Source organism: Hylobates moloch, unplaced genomic scaffold, assembly GCF_009828535.3.
Source record: "Hylobates moloch isolate HMO894 unplaced genomic scaffold, HMol_V3 SCAFFOLD_21, whole genome shotgun sequence".
Lineage (NCBI taxonomy): Eukaryota > Metazoa > Chordata > Mammalia > Primates > Hylobatidae > Hylobates > Hylobates moloch.
The window spans coordinates 42,757,483-42,775,499 of record NW_026652296.1 but is presented as its reverse complement, the minus strand read 5'-3'; the positions used below and the strand labels follow the sequence as shown (position 1 = coordinate 42,775,499).

Below are 18,017 nucleotides of genomic sequence, written 5' to 3'. Positions count from 1 at the left end.
GCATACGTCACCGTTTCCGCTTTCCGGTAGCTAAGGCGATCAGCGGGACTTCCCACTGAGACGAGCGGATGTCATATTGTATCAGGGCGAACCTCTGAGGAGCGCTGGCTGCGCTTAGGCAACGGTGCGGCAGGCACCGGGGTTTTCTGAAACAGAAACGTTTAGGGGCGGGGAAACGTCTTCCGAGGAACTCTCGTTTTGAAGTGCGAGACACACCTGTCTTGCCCTGTTCCAAGATGGTGGCAGAGCTTCTCTGAGTCTGTCGCTTCCTCCAGTCCGTCGGAGAAGCGCTCTTTGATTGGCCAGTGGACAGCGCCGTGGCATGACGCGCTGGGGCGCTGGCCAATCGGTTGAGAGCTGAGCTGGACTTGGCGGTGGGAGCCGGAGTCTGCCTGTTGCAGCTGTGGGTGAGGAAGGCTCTAGCCAGGTGAGCGGCTCCGGAGAGGTGAGCGGGGCGCGTAGGTGACGGAGGGCCGAGGGCACGGTTATGAGTTTCTGCCGGGGGCGAGGTGGGCGGCTTCTGGGATGAGGCCTTTTCTTGACAGTTTGGGGTAGCGGGGGAATCGATGATCCGGGAGTCCGCTGAGGGTGTCGTCCCGCACCAGGCCGGGACCGATTTCTGGCTCCAGGTTCCCCAGAATTGTGGGGTGCGCCCAGCTGGAAGGACCCAACCCCCGTTTTATAGTTGAGAAACTCAAGACTCAGACAAGTGAAACGACTTTTGCTTCATGACAGCTGGAACTGGAACCCAGGTCCTTGGACTCCCTTCAAGGATTAAACCTCACTTATTCTTATATACACATGGTCACTGTGTCCTGAGAAGTTACGAGTTGGCGAGATAAGGGTGGTTCAGATTTTTTGGCGTATTCTCCTGTTATCTTTCCAGGCCTTTCATTCATTCACTAATTCATACTTTCAGTTATTTACCTCTTCAGATACCTTCCCCGTTGATACTTTGGTAAAAGCTATGGACCCATCTCCCTAGAAAAAAGGCACATTCCCTCATGCGCATGACTTCAGATAATTAGTGGACCTTCTATAGTCCCCTTGGATTATGTGTCCGCTGCTAAGAATCCAGACCCTAGAAGGGTGAGGGAAACAGGCAGTGGGAAAAGGAGGGAGCAGGTCTTAGGCTGTACATACTTGGAAACCATTAGATGGAGCCAGTAGCTTTTTTTTTTTTTTTTTTTTTTGAGATGGAGTCTCGCTGTGTCGCCCAGGCTGGAGTGCAGTAGCGCGATCTCGGCTCACTGCAACCAATGCCTCCCAGGGTCAAGCAGTCCTCCCTGCCGCAGCCTCCCGAGTAGCTAGGATTATAGGCGCTTGCCACCACGCCCAGCTAATTTTTGTATTTTTAGTAGAGACGGGGTTTTGCCATGTTGGCCAGGCTGGTCTTGAATTCCTGACCTCAGGTCATCCACCGGCCTCGGTCGCCCAAAGTGCTGGCATTACAGGCGTGAGCCACTGCGCCCGGCCGCCAGTACCTTTTAATAAAGAACGTTTTGAGAGAGAGACGGTTATTTAATGAAATCTGCTGACATACTTGCTGAGAGTTGTGATATTAGAACTTGCTTTCATTCCGACTTTAGTTATCCCTTTGGTTCCCATGAAGCTCCAGAGTGCTTCCTGTGCACACAGTGCTTCAGGTTCTTGCCGTTGCCAGAAATAACAAATAGATTTCTTAGAGTTTCAGTTGGAGCAAACATTGGAATTCTTGTGTTCTGGGCTTTATGTAGTAGAGTAATTCATTTGCTTTTCTAGCCATGCAATATTATTGCCTTAATCAAAATTATTTACAGTATGGTACTTCCCAAAATAACAGAGACAGTTGTTATCTGTATTCAGGAACAAAGCGCGAGAGGCCACTTTAATTTGATAGACTCTTTAATTTGCCTTTTGACTACTTTTCTTGAGGGGCTTGTTCCCTTGAACCCCAATAGCTGAGTTGTGTGTTACCCTAGATTTTAGGATATGAACAGGATGTATAAACACTCAATGAGGCCGGGCGCGGTGGCTCACGCTTGTAATCCCAGCACTTTGGGAGGCCAAGGCGGGCGGATCACGAGGTCAGGAGATCGAGACCACGGTGAAACCCCGTCTCTACTAAAAAATACAAAAAAATTAGCCGGGCGTAGTGGCGGGCGCCTGTAGTCCCAGCTACTCGGAGAGGCTGAGGCAGGAGGATGGCGTGAACCCGGGAGGCGGAGCTTGCAGTGAGCCCAGAGTGCGCCACTGTACTCCAGCCTGGGCGACAGAGCGGGACTCCATCTCAAAAAAAAATAAAATAAACACTCAATGAAGTTGGGATCATCTGGGTTTGAGAGTTTAGCCTGTAGGACAGTTTTATTGACCACAGTCTTCATTTTTTTTTGAAACAGAGTCTGGCTCTGTCGCCCAGGCTGTGCAATAGCACCGTCTCGCCTCACTGCGATCTCCACCTCCTGAGTTCAGACAATTCTCCTGCCTCAACCTCTTGAGTAGCTGGGACTATGGGCACGTGCCACCACACCTGGCTCATTTTTGTATTTTTAGTAGAGACGGAGTTTCACTATGTTGGCCAGGCTGGTCTTGAACTCCTGGCCTCGTGATCCGCCCGTCTCAGCCTCCCAAAGTGCTGTGATTATAGGTGTGAGCCACCGCGCCTGGCCTTGACCACAGCCTATCAAGGCATGAACATAAGCAACCGTAGCAAAGAAAGAGGTTCTGGTGAGACTCAGCAAAATAGTAATTTTGGTAATACCAAGTAGAAATAATTCAGCTCAAAACTGGTCCCCATTATGAACCAAACTTGAAGAAGATCAGTATCCAGCTCTTTTCTCCAAAGTTAACAAAGTGCGGAAGGGAATGAGCACCCCCCTGCTACTGAAAAAAAAAATCACTTGGGATGTAAAATTTAATAGAGGAAGAAAGGAAGGAGATTAGAGAGGAAGATAGTTGGATGCTGAAACAGGGTTCAAGACTTACCCTTGAATAAGGGGCTGAAATTGGCTTGACTGATAGGACGTGTGATCTGTGAGGAAGTTTGAAGTAGTAGTATTTAACTACATGTAGTTTGGAGATGATCAGGTGGTTGTAAACCTCCCACTCCTTTGATTTATTTTTAAGTGCTTGAGAGGAGAGGTGAGAAAGGAGCAGTGGTCAATGATAACTGTGCGGTTAACTGACTTTTGGGTATCAGATGGAAAAGAAATACTGTCATTCTACAGCAACAGGTTCTTGCCAAGTACTTAAGAAACACTGTGTTAGATGGGCCGGGTGCAGTGGCTCACGCCTGTAATCCCAGCACTTTGGAAGGCCGAGGCGAGTGGATCACCTGAGGTCAGGAGTTTGAAACCAGCCTGGCCAACATGGTGAAACCCTGCCTCTACTAAAAATACAAAAAATTAGCCAAGCGTGATGGCACATGCCTGTAATCCCAGCTACTTGGGAGGCTGAGGCAGGAGAATCGCTTGAACCTGGGAGGCGGAGGCTGCAGTGAGCTGAGATGGGAAAGAAAAAGAAACACTGTGTTATATGACCCATCTTCTTTTTTTGACATTTAGTTCAGAATTTCACGTACCATTAAGGTCATTAAAGTTTTATCTTCAGTTCCCTTTTAGACTATGGCGACATACCTGGAGTTCATCCAGCAGAATGAAGAACGGGATGGTGTGCGTTTTAGTTGGAACGTGTGGCCTTCCAGCCGGCTGGAGGCTACAAGAATGGTTGTACCCCTGGCTTGTCTCCTTACTCCTTTGAAAGAACGTCCAGACCTACCTCCTGTACAATATGAACCTGTGCTTTGCAGCAGGCCAACTTGTAAAGCTGTTCTCAACCCACTTTGGTATGGATTCTTTTGAAACTGGTAAAAATGATAAATACAATATATTATGAATTTTATGTGATGCTCATAAAAGTCATTAAATTTGAGCAGGTCATCAAATTTGTGATGAGTAGTAGATGATGAGACTCTTAACAATTCTTGTGGTGAGTAGTAAGTGGTAAATATTTGTAGAAATCTCCCTGGCCTGATAATTCCAGATAAAATTGGAATCTTACAGGAATGAGGTAGAGGTAGAGGGAGAGGATTTGTAATTCACTTTTTTTTTTTTGCTGATAATCAGTTTGCTTTTGGCTTAACTGTAGACTTTATTGATTCCTCTTAAAGTAATTTCCCAAAAGAATTTGAAAGCTTAGACTGTCTTCTCATGCTTCCCTGGTACAGTGATGCTATATGGCAAGGAGAAGTAGCAGGCAGAAGAAATTTTAACTCTTAACAATTTGTTAAGTGTAATTTTTTGTGTGTGTGCCTGAGATAGTGACCTATTTCTTTTAAATGTGGGCATTATTTGAAATGATTTTTAAACAGGTAGAGAGTGTCATAAAATTTTTATATGAGGGAACATTTTTTACTTCATTCTCGTTGCTTTTATTTAATGTGCCCATATGTGAGTGCATAGCCACTGGTTATTAATTTTCTAAATGTAGAAAATAAGGGAAAAGTAACTGAAGCATTATCTTGAACCAGTTTGAGGAAGTGAAATGTGCTTGCCCAACTTTTCTTAAAATGGGCTAAGTCAGGTTAAAAATCTAGAAGCATTTTCCTGTGTGTGAAATATGCTTTTAATGTTGGAATTTAGTAGTTTCACATAGCTGGACAATAAAGATGTTAGAAAAAAAACATGAAGAGTATGTTAAGATAAAAGGCAAGAGAGAAATAACGTATACTTTATATAAACCATGACATTTAAAAAATTAGGAAATTGGAAAAGAGAAAAAGAGATTTAGTATTTCTTCACTGTGGCTGTTTGATGGAAATTTTGGTGTAACTTAGCCAGAATTCTAACTGCAGTGAACGTTTTGCATACTCATACTTATGCATACACATGGAAACACTTATTTGTGTGATTTACTGAACTTGAAATTTACAAATAGGCCGGGCGCGGTGGCTCACGCCTGTAATCCCAGCACTTTGGGAGGCCGAGGCGGGTGGATCACGAGGTCAGGAGATCGAGACCATGGTGAAACCCCGTCTCTACTAAAAAAAAAAAAAAAAAAAAAAAGAAATTTACAAATAAACGCTTTCTACCTTAAAAATAAAAGTGGTACCTACTTATAATATTTATCTTTCTCACAGCCAGGTTGATTATCGAGCAAAACTTTGGGCCTGTAATTTCTGTTTTCAAAGAAATCAGGTATGTGAATTATTTTTTAAAAAGTTATATGTTTTATTTTAGTTGTATTATGAAAAAAATTAAGTTAGGTTGAATTTGTGTTTACATTGGCAGTGAGCAGTTTCTGCTGAACTCAGGGTGATAGCTTTTGTTAAGCACAATATTGAATTTGAACATTTGTGGTTTATTCTGTTGAGTGGTTTTCTTGAGTCCTTGTCATTTGCTTGGGGCTGGCGGGGGGTGGGTGGGGGGCGTTCATTGAATTCCCTTTTCTTACACATCTTCTGTAGGCAGTGAATCTGTGACCCAAAGAAAGCATCTGTTGTTCATATTTCTCTTGACTTCAGTATATTCTAATTGGATAGTGTACGTTACTGAATTTTCATTTTCTGATCTTTCTAACTTTTAGGGTCTAGGTATCAGTGTTGAGCTTCTTTTGATTTAAAAATTTTAAAAGTACCAAACTAGAAGGAGCTCACAAATCACAAGAGAGACTTCTCTATAAAAGTAACTGTGCGGCCAGGCGTAGTGGCTCATGCCTGTAATCCCAGCATTCTGGGAGGCTGAGGTGGGTGGATCACGAGGTCAAGAAATCGAGACCATTCTGGCCAACATGGTGAAACCCCGTCTGTACTAAAAATACAAAAATTAGGCCAGGCGCGGTGACTTAACGCCTGTAATCCCAGCACTTTGGGAGGCTGAGGCGGGCAGATCTCGAGGTCAAGAGATCAAGACCATCCTGGCCAACATGGTGAAATCCCCTTTCTACTAAAAATACAAAAATTAGCCAGGAGTGGTGGCAGGCACCTGTAGTCTCAGCTACTCAGGAGGCTGAGGCAGGTGAATCGCTTGAACCCGGGAGGTGGAGGTTGTAGTGAGCCGAGATTGTGCCATTGCACTCCAGCCTGGCAACAGAGCAAGACTCCGTCTCAGAAAAAAAAAAAAAAATTAGCTGGACATGGTGGTGCGTACTTGTAGTCCCAGCTACTCAGGAGGCTGAAGCAGGAGAATCGCTTGAACCCGGGAGGTGGAGGTTGCAGTGAGCTGAGATTGCGCCACTGCACTCCAGCCTGGCAACAGAGCAAGAGTGTCAAAAAAAAAAAAGTAACTGTGCCTGTAGTGGAAATGTTCTAAAACTGGATTGTGGTAATTATTGCACAACTGTACATTTTCTAAAAATCATTGACTTGTATACTTAAAAGGAGTGAATTTTATGTTACGTAAACTATACCTCAATAAAGTTGTTAGAAAAAATTTGTGTCCAGCATAGTGTACACTGTTCTAACAGATCTTAAGCTCTTCACATGCATTTGTTCATGTTTGATCATAATTACAATTACTCATTCTCAGATACAGCACATAAGTCTAGTGATGAAGAGAACAGTGTACAATTGATGACTGACCATAGGTTCAGAAACTATAAGCAGATGTCATTTAAAATGTATCTTCGTGACAGATTCAGAAATATATAGGAATCTTAAAGGCATTTCTGCTCCCTATTACATTTAGGATTAATGTCTTTGTTTAATATAATTTATTATAGAAATTCTAAGGCAGGGTAGCATAGCGGCTACAGAGCCAGAGATCTGTAGCCAGACTGCCTGGATTTGGCTCTCAGATCTACCACTTATTTCCTGTGTAACTTTGGGTAGGTCACTTAACTGCCTGTGCCTCAACTTCCTTGTCTTTAAAATTAGGATGATAGTATAGTATACCTATAGTCACTTCATGAGATTATTGTGAGAATTAAACTGAGTTAATGAGTATAAAGGACTTAGAACAGTGCTTGACACATGATAAGTGCCATATAAGTATTTGGTATTATTATGCTTACCTAAGATTGTCACCTGCCAATTTACAAGTATGATCTGCAAGTCTCTGTGTCCTAAGTGGAAATAATCTTTTGTAACCTTCCTAGCTGGACAGTGTAGGGGTTTTCTAGCTCTAAATGAACGTAGAGCTGGAAGACGGAGGGATCAGGGTGATCTCCGTCTCCTTTGCTCCCTTCTGTGCAGCTGGCTGACTGCGTGGGTGAACAGGGCCTCTCCAGGTTGCTGGGAGGTGGCTGGTGTATCTGTAGTCATAGATCGAGCTTTTGCCTGCTGGGAGCTGCAGTCAGTGGGCAATCATGGCCAGGATGGGGCTAGAGTCTTCTGCTGGCTCTGACTGAGATTCCTGCTGGGGCTCGCATGCTCAGTTGTACCCTTCTCTCCCAACCAGAGGCCCCTAAAGCTGCCTGTCAGCTCCTCAGCAGCACTTGGATTTGGTCACTCTGAGGTCACTGGCCTGGAGTGATCATCTGCTCACTTTGGGGAGATGCACCTCAACTTGTATTTTTAATGTAAAGCTAAAGACTATTTGGATTATAAGCCAACCCACAAGCTGTGAATTTAAAACATTTGCAGAGAGTTTTAAAAACAAAAGAAAATGCCTGTGGCATTATGTTGACTGGAAAAAAACAAGTTCCACATTGTATATATGGGATGTTCTCAACTGTGCTTAAGTCTGGAAGGAAATCTGCCAGGAGGTTGACAGTAGCTGCCTCTAGGTGATAGGATTTTGGGGGTTTTTCCTGCCTTGTTTGCTTCTATTTTTCTGGACTTGCTAGTTTTTCTACATTCCATATGTATTACTTTATTGATAATAGCCAAAATAATAAACCTAAATAAAGTCTTTGGCTTTATTTAGACTATTGACTATTGATGAGATAGGTGAAATCTCAGCCTTTAATTTGCAGGGCAAAACTTAAGAAATGGTTTTCATTTGTGTGTTTTTGGCTAGGCATAGTGGCTTATGCCTGTAATCCCAGCACTTTGGGAGACTGAGGGGAGAAAATCACTTGCAGCCAGGAGTTCAAGACCAGCCTGGGCAACATAAAGTGTGCCTTTAAACATTTAGAAGTTACAATAGCTTAAAACTGCTCTAAAAAGTATTTTTTAAGAAGATAGAAATAATATAAGGCAGAGTTAGAAGTTTTAAATGCTGATTTTTATGTTATTGTAACGTGTCCTGTATTTTGTGCTTTCAGAATAAATACGTGGTCATTACCATTTTTTTCTTCTTTTTTGAGACAGAGTCTCGCTGTCTTTCCCAGGCTGGAGTGCAGTGGCGCAATCATGGCTCACTGCAGCCTTAACCTCCTGGGCTCAAGTGATCCTCCCACCTCAGCCTTCTGAGTAGCTGGGACTACAGGTGCGAGCCACCACGCCCAACTAATTTTTTTACTTTTTGTATGCAGACAGGGGCTCACAGTGTTGCCCAAGCTAGTCTGGAGCTCCTGAGCTCAAGTGTTCCTCTCGTCTTGGCATCATTATCATTTTTACACATGGAAAATAAAAAGTGTAATATAGATATGCCAACCCTAATAAAACTGTTTCCTTCTTTTCAGTTTCCTCCAGCTTATGGAGGCATATCTGAGGTGAATCAGCCTGCCGAATTGATGCCCCAATTTTCTACAATTGAGTACGTGATACAGGTAATTTCTTTGTTGTGCATTTAATGAGCAATGTTAAATACTGAATTTCTCTTGAAATCCTTTGTCTTCCATGTCTCTTACCTGGGCAGGGGACTTAAAGCGGTGAGGGCGGCAGGATCCTAACCGTTAGGTTTGATGTGTGTGCATCTACTGGCCTTGTTTTCAAGTCCTGACATTATAGAAGGCTACTAAAAAGGTAGAACTGATTAAATTCCAAACCTGTTCTCTGTAGCCTTCTTCATCTCAGATGATGGTACTCCATCATTTAGTTGTTTAGCTTCAGAACCTTAGACTTATCCTTGACCTCTCTCTTTCATGTTCCATATCAAATTCACTGGAAAATCCCATTGGCTCTATATTCGAAATTTATCCAGAATCCACCCACTTCCCTCTCCCTACTATCAGCTGCCCTGGGCCAGCCACTGCTTCTTACTGGAATCTCCTAATTGTTCTCCCTGATGTTACCATTACCTATTTATACATTATTCTTCACCCAGCAGCCAGAGTAATTCTTTTTTTTTTTTTTTTTTAACAAATTGTATTTATTCATTTATTCAGTGAGGAAAGTTTGTTTTGCTTTCAAATATTGGCCTTTAGGAATAATGCTTCAATGAATATAGCTGTTCAAATAACTGTTTACCCATATGTTGGAGGTTTGCATTTCTGTTACATTGTGTTTTATTGGAAAACTTGTCTGTCTTTATGCCAGAACCAAACTGTTTTTATTACTGTAGCTTTGTAATTTGTTTTGAAATTAGAAAAGGTGACATTGTTTCTTTTTTTAAACATTTTTGGGCTCTTTATTGTCCTTTGAGATTCCATATAATTTGTTGGTTACTTTTTCTATTTCTAAAAAAAAAAATTGTTAATTGAAAAGGGATTGCATTGAATCTGTAGTTCACTAGGCAGCATGAACATCTTCACAATATTAAGTCTTACAACCCTTGAACATGAGCATGCTCAAAAGTGAGTTTGATTTCCATATTTATGTTGATATTTTTGCTTTCTTCTGTTATTGATTTCTAGTTTTATTCCATTTTTATCAGAAATAATTACCTCACATGGTCCATGTGAAGAGACCACCAAACAGGCTTTGTGTGAGCAACAAGGCTCTTTATTTCACCTGGGTACAGGCGGGCTGAGTCCGAAAAAGGAGTCAGCAAAAGGTAGTGGATTATCATTAGTTCTTATAGGTTTTGGGATAGGCGGTGGAGTTACGAGCAATGTTTTGCGGGCAAGAGGTAGATCTCACAAAGTATTTTTCTCAAGGCTGGGGAGAATTGCAAAGACCCTTCTTAAGGGTGGGGGAGATTACAAAGTACATTGATCATTTAGGCTGGGGCAGAAACAAATCACAGGTGGAATGTAATCAGTTAAGGCTGTTTTCACTTCTTTTGTGGATTTTCGGTTGCTTCAGGCCATCTGGATGTATATGTGCAGGTCATAGGGGATATGATGGCTTGGCTTGGGCTCAGAGGCCTGACATTCCTGTGTTCTTATATTAATAAGAAAAGCAAAACAAAATAGTGAAGTGTTGGAGCGGTGAAAAAATTTTGGGGGTGGTATGGAGAGATTAATGGGCGATGTTTCTCAGGACTGCTTTGAGCGGGATTAGGGGCAGCGTGGGAACCTACAGTGGGAGAGATTCAACCGAAGAAAGATTTTGGGGTAAGGGGTGATATTGTGGGGTTGTTAGAAGGAGCATTTGTCGTATAGAATTACTGGTGATGGCCTGGATGCGGTTTTCTATGAATTGAGAAACTAAATGAAAGACACAAGGTCCAAATAAGAGAAGGAGAAAAACAGGTATTAAAGGACTAAGAATTGGGAGGACCCGGGACATCCAATTAGAGAGTGTCCAAGGGAGTTCAGTGTAATTACTTGTTTGGTTGGTGAGTTTTTGGGCTCTATTCTTGACAGAGTACTTTTTGTTAAGTTGGAGGCTGAGCTTGGTGAGGTGTGTTTTTAAAAGACCGTTAGTTTGTCCTACCTTTCCTGAAGATTGAGGATGGTAAGGAGTATGAAGGTTTCACTGAATACCAAGAGCCTGCAAAACTGTTTGTGTGATTTGACTAATAAAGGCCGGTCCGTTATCGGACTGTATAGAGGTGGGAAGGCCAAACCAAAGAATTATGTCTGACAAAAGGGAAAAAATGACCGCAGTGGCCTTCTCAGACCCTGTGGGAAAGGCCTCTACCCATCCAGTGAAAGTGTCTACCTAGACCAAGAGGTATGTTAGTTTCCTGACTCGGGGCATGTGAGTAAAGTCAATTTGCCAGTCCTGGGCAGGGGCAGATCCCTGAGCTTGATGTGTAGGGAAGGGAGGGGGCCTCAACAATCCCTGAGGAGTAGTAGAATAGCAGATGGAACACTGAGAAGTGATTTCCTTGAGGATAGATTTCCATGATGGAAAGGAAATGAGAGGTTTTAAGAGGCAGGCTAATGGCTTGTAATGGAAGACATTATGAAATGACAACAGAATAGAATGGGCCTGTGAGGCTGGAAGGAGTTGTTGTTTTTTTTGTTTGTTTTTGTTTTTTTTTTTTTTTTGGTCTAAGAACCATCTGCCTTGGGTGGAGAGGGATTGATAGGTGGAAACTTCAGTGGGAGAGTAACAGGAGTGACCAATGAGAAGGAGAAAAACTGGCCACGAGGGACAGAAGTTGGAATGCTAGCTGCTTCTTTAGCTACCTTATCAGCAGAAGCGTTGCCCTGGGTGATGGGATCTGATGCCTTTTGGTGGCCGTTGCAGTGGCCCTCCAGCTTCCTTTGGAAGTAAAGTGGCCTTTAGAAGAGTTTTTATTAAAGAGGCATTAATGATGGAGGACCCTTGTGTAGTGATTGTCTTTCTGCCTATATAACAGCATGGTGATGCAGGATATGGAAGGCATATTTAGAGTCAGTATAATTATTGACACGTAATTCCTTTGCAAGAGTGAGGGCTCAACTTAAAGCAATGAGTTCAGCTTGCTGAGAGGTAGTGGAGAGGGGCAGAGCAGTAGCCTCAATGATAGATGTGGAAGATACTATAGCATGGCCTGCCTCTGCTGTTGTGTGGCAATTAGGCCTGGTGGAACTGCCATCAGTAAACCAGGTGTGATCAGGGTGAGGAACAGGAAAGAAGGAAATATGGGGAAATGGAGTGACTGTCAGGTGGATCAGAGAGATACAGTCATGCGGGTCAGGTGTGGTATCAGGAATAATGTGGGAGGCCGGATTGAAGTCCGGGCCAGGAACAATGGTAAGTGTGGGAGACTCAACAAAGAGTGAGTACAGCTGAAGGAGCTGGGGAGCAGAAAGTGTATGTGTCAGGTGTGAGGAAGAAAATAGATTTTGGAAGTTTTGAGAACTGTAGAGAGTGAGTTGAGCATAGTTTGTGATTTTGAGGGCCTCTAAAAGTATTAGGGCAGCAGCGGCCTCCGCACGGAGACACGATGGCCAGCCTAAAGCAGTAAGGTCAAGTTGTTTGGACAAAAAGGCTACAGGGCGCGGTCCCAGTCCTTGTGTAAGAATTCCGACTGTACAGCCCTGCACTTAGGCTGTGTGTAATGAAAAGGGTTGGGATGAGTTAGGGAGAGCTAGTATGGGGGCAGTCTCTAAAGCTGTCTTCAAGGAACGGAAAGAGGAGTGGGGAAAGGATTTAGGATCTATGGGGTCAGCTCGGTTTGCTTTTGTGAATTTATATAATGGTTTAGTCAGGATGGTAAAACTAGGTATCCAGAGGCAGAAGTACCTAACCAGGCCTAGGAAGGAAAGGAGTTGTTTTGTAGAAGAGATTGGGGTTTGGGAGATTAGTCAGACATGGTCAGCAGGGAGAGCACGTGTGTTTTCATGAAGAATTATGCCGAGGTAGGTAATAGATGAGGAAGAAATTTGAGCTTGACTGAAGTAATGGGGGCTGTCTGCGAAGTCTTGCAGCGGTAGAGCACAGGTAATTTGCTGAGCCTGATGGTTGTCAGGGTCAGTCCAAGTGAAAGCGAAGAGAGGCTGGGATGAAGGGTGCAAAGGAATAGTAAAGAAAGCATGTTTGAGATCCAGAACAGAATAATGGGTTGTGGAGGGAGGTATTGAGGATAGGAGAATATATGGGTTTGGCACCATGGGGTGGATAGGCAAAACAATTTGGTTGATAAGGTGCAGATCCTGAACTAACCTATAAGGCTTGTCCGGTTTTTGGACAGGTAAAATGGGAGGATTGTAAGGAGAGTTTGTAGGCTTTAAAAGGCCATGCTATAACAAGCGAGTGATAACAGGCTTTAATCTGTTTAAAGCATGCCGTGGGATGGGATATTGGCATTGAGCAGGGTAAGAGTGATCGGGTTTTAATGGGATAGTAATGGGCGTGTGATCGGTTGCCAGAGAGAGAGTAGAGGTATCCCATACTTGTGGGTTAAGGTTGGGGGATACGAGAGGAAGATGCGAAGGAGGCGTTGAACTGGGGAAAAGGGCAGGAATGAGGTGTGGCAGTAGCGTAGGAATAGTCAGGGAAGCAGATAATTTAGTTAAAATGTCTCGACCTAATAAGGGAGCTGGGCAGGTGAGGATAACTAAAAAGGAGTGCATTAAAGAATGTTGTCCAAGTTGGCACCAGAGTTGGGGAGTTTTAAGAGGTTTAGCAGCCTGGCCGGGAGTTTTAAGAGGTTTAGCAGCCTGGCCGGGAGTTTTAAGAGGTTTAGTAGCCTGGCCGTCAATACCCACAACGGTTATGGAGGCAAGGGAAACAGGCCCTTGAAAAGAAGGTAATGTGGAGTGGGTAGCCTCCGTACTGATTAAGAAGGGGACGGACTTACTCTCCACTTTAAGAATTATCCAAAGCTAGGCGTCCGTGATGGTCTAGGTGGCTTCTGAGGCGATCAGCAGCGTCCGTCTTCAGCTGCTAAGCTGAGAAGATCTGGGAAGGAGTCAGAGAGCCTTGGGCCAGAGTTCCAGGGGCTCTGGGAGTGGCTGCCAGGTGAGTTGAACAGTCCGATTTTCAGTGGGGTCCCACACAGATGGGACACGGCTTAGGAGGAATCCTGGGCTGCGGGCATTCCTTGGTCCAGTGGCCAGATTTCCAGCACTTGAAGCAAGCTCCTGGGGGAGGAGGTTCTGGGGGAACCCCTGGCAGCTGCGGTTTAGACATTTGGAGTTCTTGTGTGCTGAAGATGTGGCTGGGGTTTGTCTCACAGTGGAGGCAAGGAATTGCAACTCAGAAATACATTGCTACTTGGCTGCCTCTACTCTATTACTGTACACCTTGAAGGCGAGGTTAATTAAGTCCTGTCGTGGGGTTTAAGGGCCGGAATCTAATTTTTGGAGCTTTTTCTAATGTCAGGAGTGGATTGGGTAATAAAATGCATATTGAGAATAAGACAGCTTTCCTCTGGGGGCCTTCCTCTGGGGTCTAGGACAGTAAAGCGTCTAAGGGTTGTTGCCAAATGGGCCATGATCTGGGCTGGGTTTTTATATTTGATGAAAAAGAGCCTAAATGCTAACTGATTTGGGAGAGGTCAGATAAAGAAAAAAGGAGCATTAAACTTGACTATGCCTTTAGCTTCAGCCTCCTCTTTAAGAGGAAATTGTTGGGCAGGTGGGGAGGGCTAGTCGTGGAACGAAACTGTAAGCCAGACCAGGTGTGAGGAGGGGAGGTGATAGAAAGATTATAGGGTGGGGGAGCAGAGGCTGAGGAAGAATTGGGACCTGGCTCGGCCTGGTGAGGAGCAGCCTGGGGAGAAGGGGAGAGGTCAAATGAGTCCGTAGAAAAGGATTCAAAGGACTCAGAGCTTGGGGTGGAGACTGAAGGGACAGGAGAGAAAGAAGAAAGATTTGGGACGAGTTGCACTGGGAGCAGAGACTAGGGAGGGATCAATGTGTAAAAGAATGCCTGGACGTCAGGCACCTCAGACCATTTGCCCATTTTACGACAAGAATTATTTAGATCTTGTAGGATGGAGAAATCAAAAGTGCCATTTTCTGGCCATTTAGAATCATTGTCGAGTTTGTACTGGGGCCAAGCGGTGTTGCAGAAGAAAATAAGATGCTTAGATTTTAGGTCAGGTGAGAGTTGAAGAGGTTTTAAGTTCTTGAGAACACAGGCTAAGGGAGAAGAAGGGGGAATGGAGGGCGGAAGGTTGCCCACAGTGAAGGAGGTAAGTTTAAAGAGAAGGGTACAGACATGGAGTAGGGGGTGGGGAGCAGCCCTGGGCTGCAATGTGGGTGAGCAGCCAAAGCAGGAGTCCCTGCAATTGACTTGTCACCAAGGGAATGTGGGTGAATAATTAGGCAGGCATCCCCACAATGATTAAACGCCAAGGGAAGGCTGTCTTCCTGAGTCCGTGACCGGCGCCGGAGTTTTGGGTCCACGGATAAAATGTGTCTCCTTTGTCTCTACTAGAGAGGAAAAAGAACTGGAATTGGAAGGACAGGGAGATTGAAGGGTAGCAAGAGAGGCTGGAGAAGAGAGTGAAAAGACCGCTTACCCGATTTGAAATTGGTGAAATGTTCCCTGGGCTGGTTGGTCTGAGGACCTGAGGTCGTAGGCGGATCTCTTCACGGAGTGAGGGTGAGGACAGGGGACTGGTCTGCTGAAGGAGTCCCTCTGACCCAGGTCTTCGGCACCAAATATCTCACGTGTCCGTGTGAAGAAACCACCAAACAGGCTTTGTGTGAGCAACAAGGCTGTTTATTTTACCTGGATGCAGGTGGGCTGAGTCCAAAAAAGGAGTCAGCCCAGAGTAATTCTTTAAAAACAAATCAGCCCGGCACGGTGGCTCACGCCTGTAATCCTAGCACTTTGAGGGGCCGAGGCGGGTGGATCCCGAGGTCAGGAGATCGAGACCATCCTGGCTGACACAGTGAAACCCCGTCTCTACTAAAAATACGAAAAAAAGTTTAAAAATTAGCCGGTCGTGGTGGTGGGTGCCTGTAGTCCCAGCTACTCGGGAGGCTGAGGCAGGAGAATAGCGTGAACCCGGGAGGTGGAACTTGCAGTGAGCCGAGATCGCGCCACTGCACTCCAGCCTGGGTGACAGAGCGAGACTCCGTCTCAAAAAAAAAAAAAAAAAAAAAAATCATGTTACTTCTCTGTTCAGAAAACCCCAGTGGTGAAAGCGGCTTTCCTTTACCCAGGGTAAAAGACGGTTTCCAAAGCCCCACGTGTTACCATTCCAACCCCAGTATCTGCTAGTGTCCTCGTTCAGCCCAGTGGGCCTCCTTGACTCTCCTCAAATGTGTTAACACTCCTGCTTGAGGACCTCTGCTCTAGCTTTTCCCTGAGGCTGGAGCTCTCCCCTGTATCTGTGGTGCTCCTTCCCTCTCTTCCCTCAGGCTTTGCTCAAACATTACTTTCTTTTTCTTTTTCTTTCTTTCTTTTTTTTTTTTTTTTTTCTTTTTTTAGACAGAGCCTCGCCCTGTCACCCAGGCTGGAGTGCAATGGCATGATCTCAGCTCACTGCAACCTCTGCCTCCTGGGTTCAAGCAATTCTCCTGCCTCAGCCTCGCAAGTAGCTGGGATTACAGGCGAACCCCACTACGCCTGGCTAATTTTTGTATTTTTAGTACAGATGGGGTTTCACCATGTTGGCCAGGCTGGTCTTGAACTCCTGACCTGGTGATCCACCCACCTTGGCCTCTCAAAGTGCTGGGATTCAGGCATGAACCACTGTGCCTGGCCCTCTTTTTTTTTTTAAGATGAGGTCTTGCTCTTTGTCCAGGCTGGTATGTAGTGGCGCAACCATAGCTTACTGCAGCCTCAAATTCCTGGGCTTAAGGGATCCTCCTGCCTCCGCCTCCTGAGTAGCTGGGACCATAGGCATGTGCCATCATGCCCAACTAATTTTTAAATTTTTATATTTTTTTTGTTAGAGATGGGGTCTCACCATGTTGGCAGCCTGGTCTTGAACTCCTGTGCTTAAGCAATCCTCCCATCTTAGCCTCCCAAAGTGCTGGGATTACAGGCATGAACCCGGCTCATATGCTACTTTCTAAATGAGGCTGCCCTGACTTCTCTGTTTAACAGTTGACTCTGCCCTCTGCCTCTCCTCCTGGTGTTTGCAGTCCCCCTTAACCTCTCCATTCCAGAAAGTTTGCTCCTTGAGGCGGGTAGAAGTCTTTGTTTTTTCTGTTCACTGTGTGTCCCAGGACCTGGAACAATGTCTAGTATGTAGGAAGTATTAAAAAATGTTGGCTAAGTTGTTGGATACAAATAGTTTTTATGTTTAGTTTGATTTAATAGAATCTAAGTCATTTAATAAGTTAGAGCTTTGTATAGATGTCCTTATCTCCTAAAACTAAATATAGATGAAGACTTACGATTTTCATACCTAATTTGCCTTAAAAAGTGCTGGTTAAGTCTATTTGTATATTGATCATTATGCTGTTTTTCTTTGCCCAAAGCGAGGTGCTCAGTCCCCTCTGATCTTTCTCTATGTGGTTGACACATGCCTGGAGGAAGATGACCTTCAAGCACTCAAAGAGTCCCTGCAGATGTCCCTAAGTCTTCTTCCTCCAGATGCTCTGGTGGGTCTGATCACATTTGGAAGGATGGTGCAGGTTCATGAGCTAAGCTGTGAAGGAATCTCCAAAAGTTATGTCTTCCGAGGGACCAAGGATTTAACTGCAAAGCAAATACAGGTTTGTCCCTTACTTGTACAGGAGCAGAAACAAGGACTTTTCTCTTAAAAGAGACTGGGGTCTCTTTAAAAGAGCCTGTAGCCCAGGCTGGAGTTCAGTGGTGTGATCATGGCTCCCTGTAGCCTTGAATTCCTGGGCTCAAGCCACTGGCTCACCTCAGCTTCATGAGTAGGTGGGAGTAGAGGCACATGCCACCATACCCAGCTGAGGACATTTCTTAAAAATTAGTCATTCACTTTTAGTGTCATTGGAAATGAATCTTTTTGGCTTTTTTTTTTTAAGGATATGTTGGGCCTGACCAAGCCAGCCATGCCCATGCAGCAAGCACGACCTGCGCAACCACAGGAGCACCCTTTTGCTTCAAGCAGGTGAGATCCCAACGTGGAGTGTTACACGTACTGTGATGGACATGCAGATGATCCATGGGAGTAAGAGAAGAAAAATATTAGAACATGTATTTTCTTATTATTAGAGAAAAAGATAAATGATTAAGCCTAATCAATATTCAGTGTTTTGTCAAAAAGGTTTTGAGACCACTGTGCTCAATTGCTGTTTTGAGACATTCCACATCTGATGTCTTTTTTGATGCTTAAGTAAAACTGGAAAAACTGAAAAGACTTCTTTCATGTGTGCTCAAACATACTTATGACCGGGTATTCACTTCACTCAGCCCATTGGGTGCCTGGGGCTGCCCTAGACTGAGCTAACAAGCTTGATAAAATGCATTGCCTGACATGCTGAAGACAACCTCTTACTCCCAAGGCTTAAGAGAAGCACAG

General features: G+C 44.5%; 1 protein-coding gene across 2 annotated transcripts in view; it reads left to right on the top strand.

Moving 5' to 3' along the window:
* The window catches only part of SEC23B (SEC23 homolog B, COPII coat complex component), a 53,433-nt gene continuing 35,416 nt past the window's right edge, over nucleotides 1-18,017 (top strand). The window contains exons 1-6 of one of the 2 annotated variants that reach the window (XM_032142136.2): nucleotides 1-427; nucleotides 3,589-3,823; nucleotides 5,117-5,174; nucleotides 8,542-8,628; nucleotides 17,002-17,238; nucleotides 17,521-17,606. In XM_032142136.2, coding sequence (XP_031998027.1) covers nucleotides 3,603-3,823; nucleotides 5,117-5,174; nucleotides 8,542-8,628; nucleotides 17,002-17,238; nucleotides 17,521-17,606 — 689 coding nt within the window. In that variant the 5' untranslated portion in view covers nucleotides 1-427; nucleotides 3,589-3,602. Of the gene's footprint in view, nucleotides 446-3,588; nucleotides 3,824-5,116; nucleotides 5,175-8,541; nucleotides 8,629-17,001; nucleotides 17,239-17,520; nucleotides 17,607-18,017 lie in introns of both variants that reach the window. The other variant, XM_032142137.2, reaches the window with a different exon arrangement.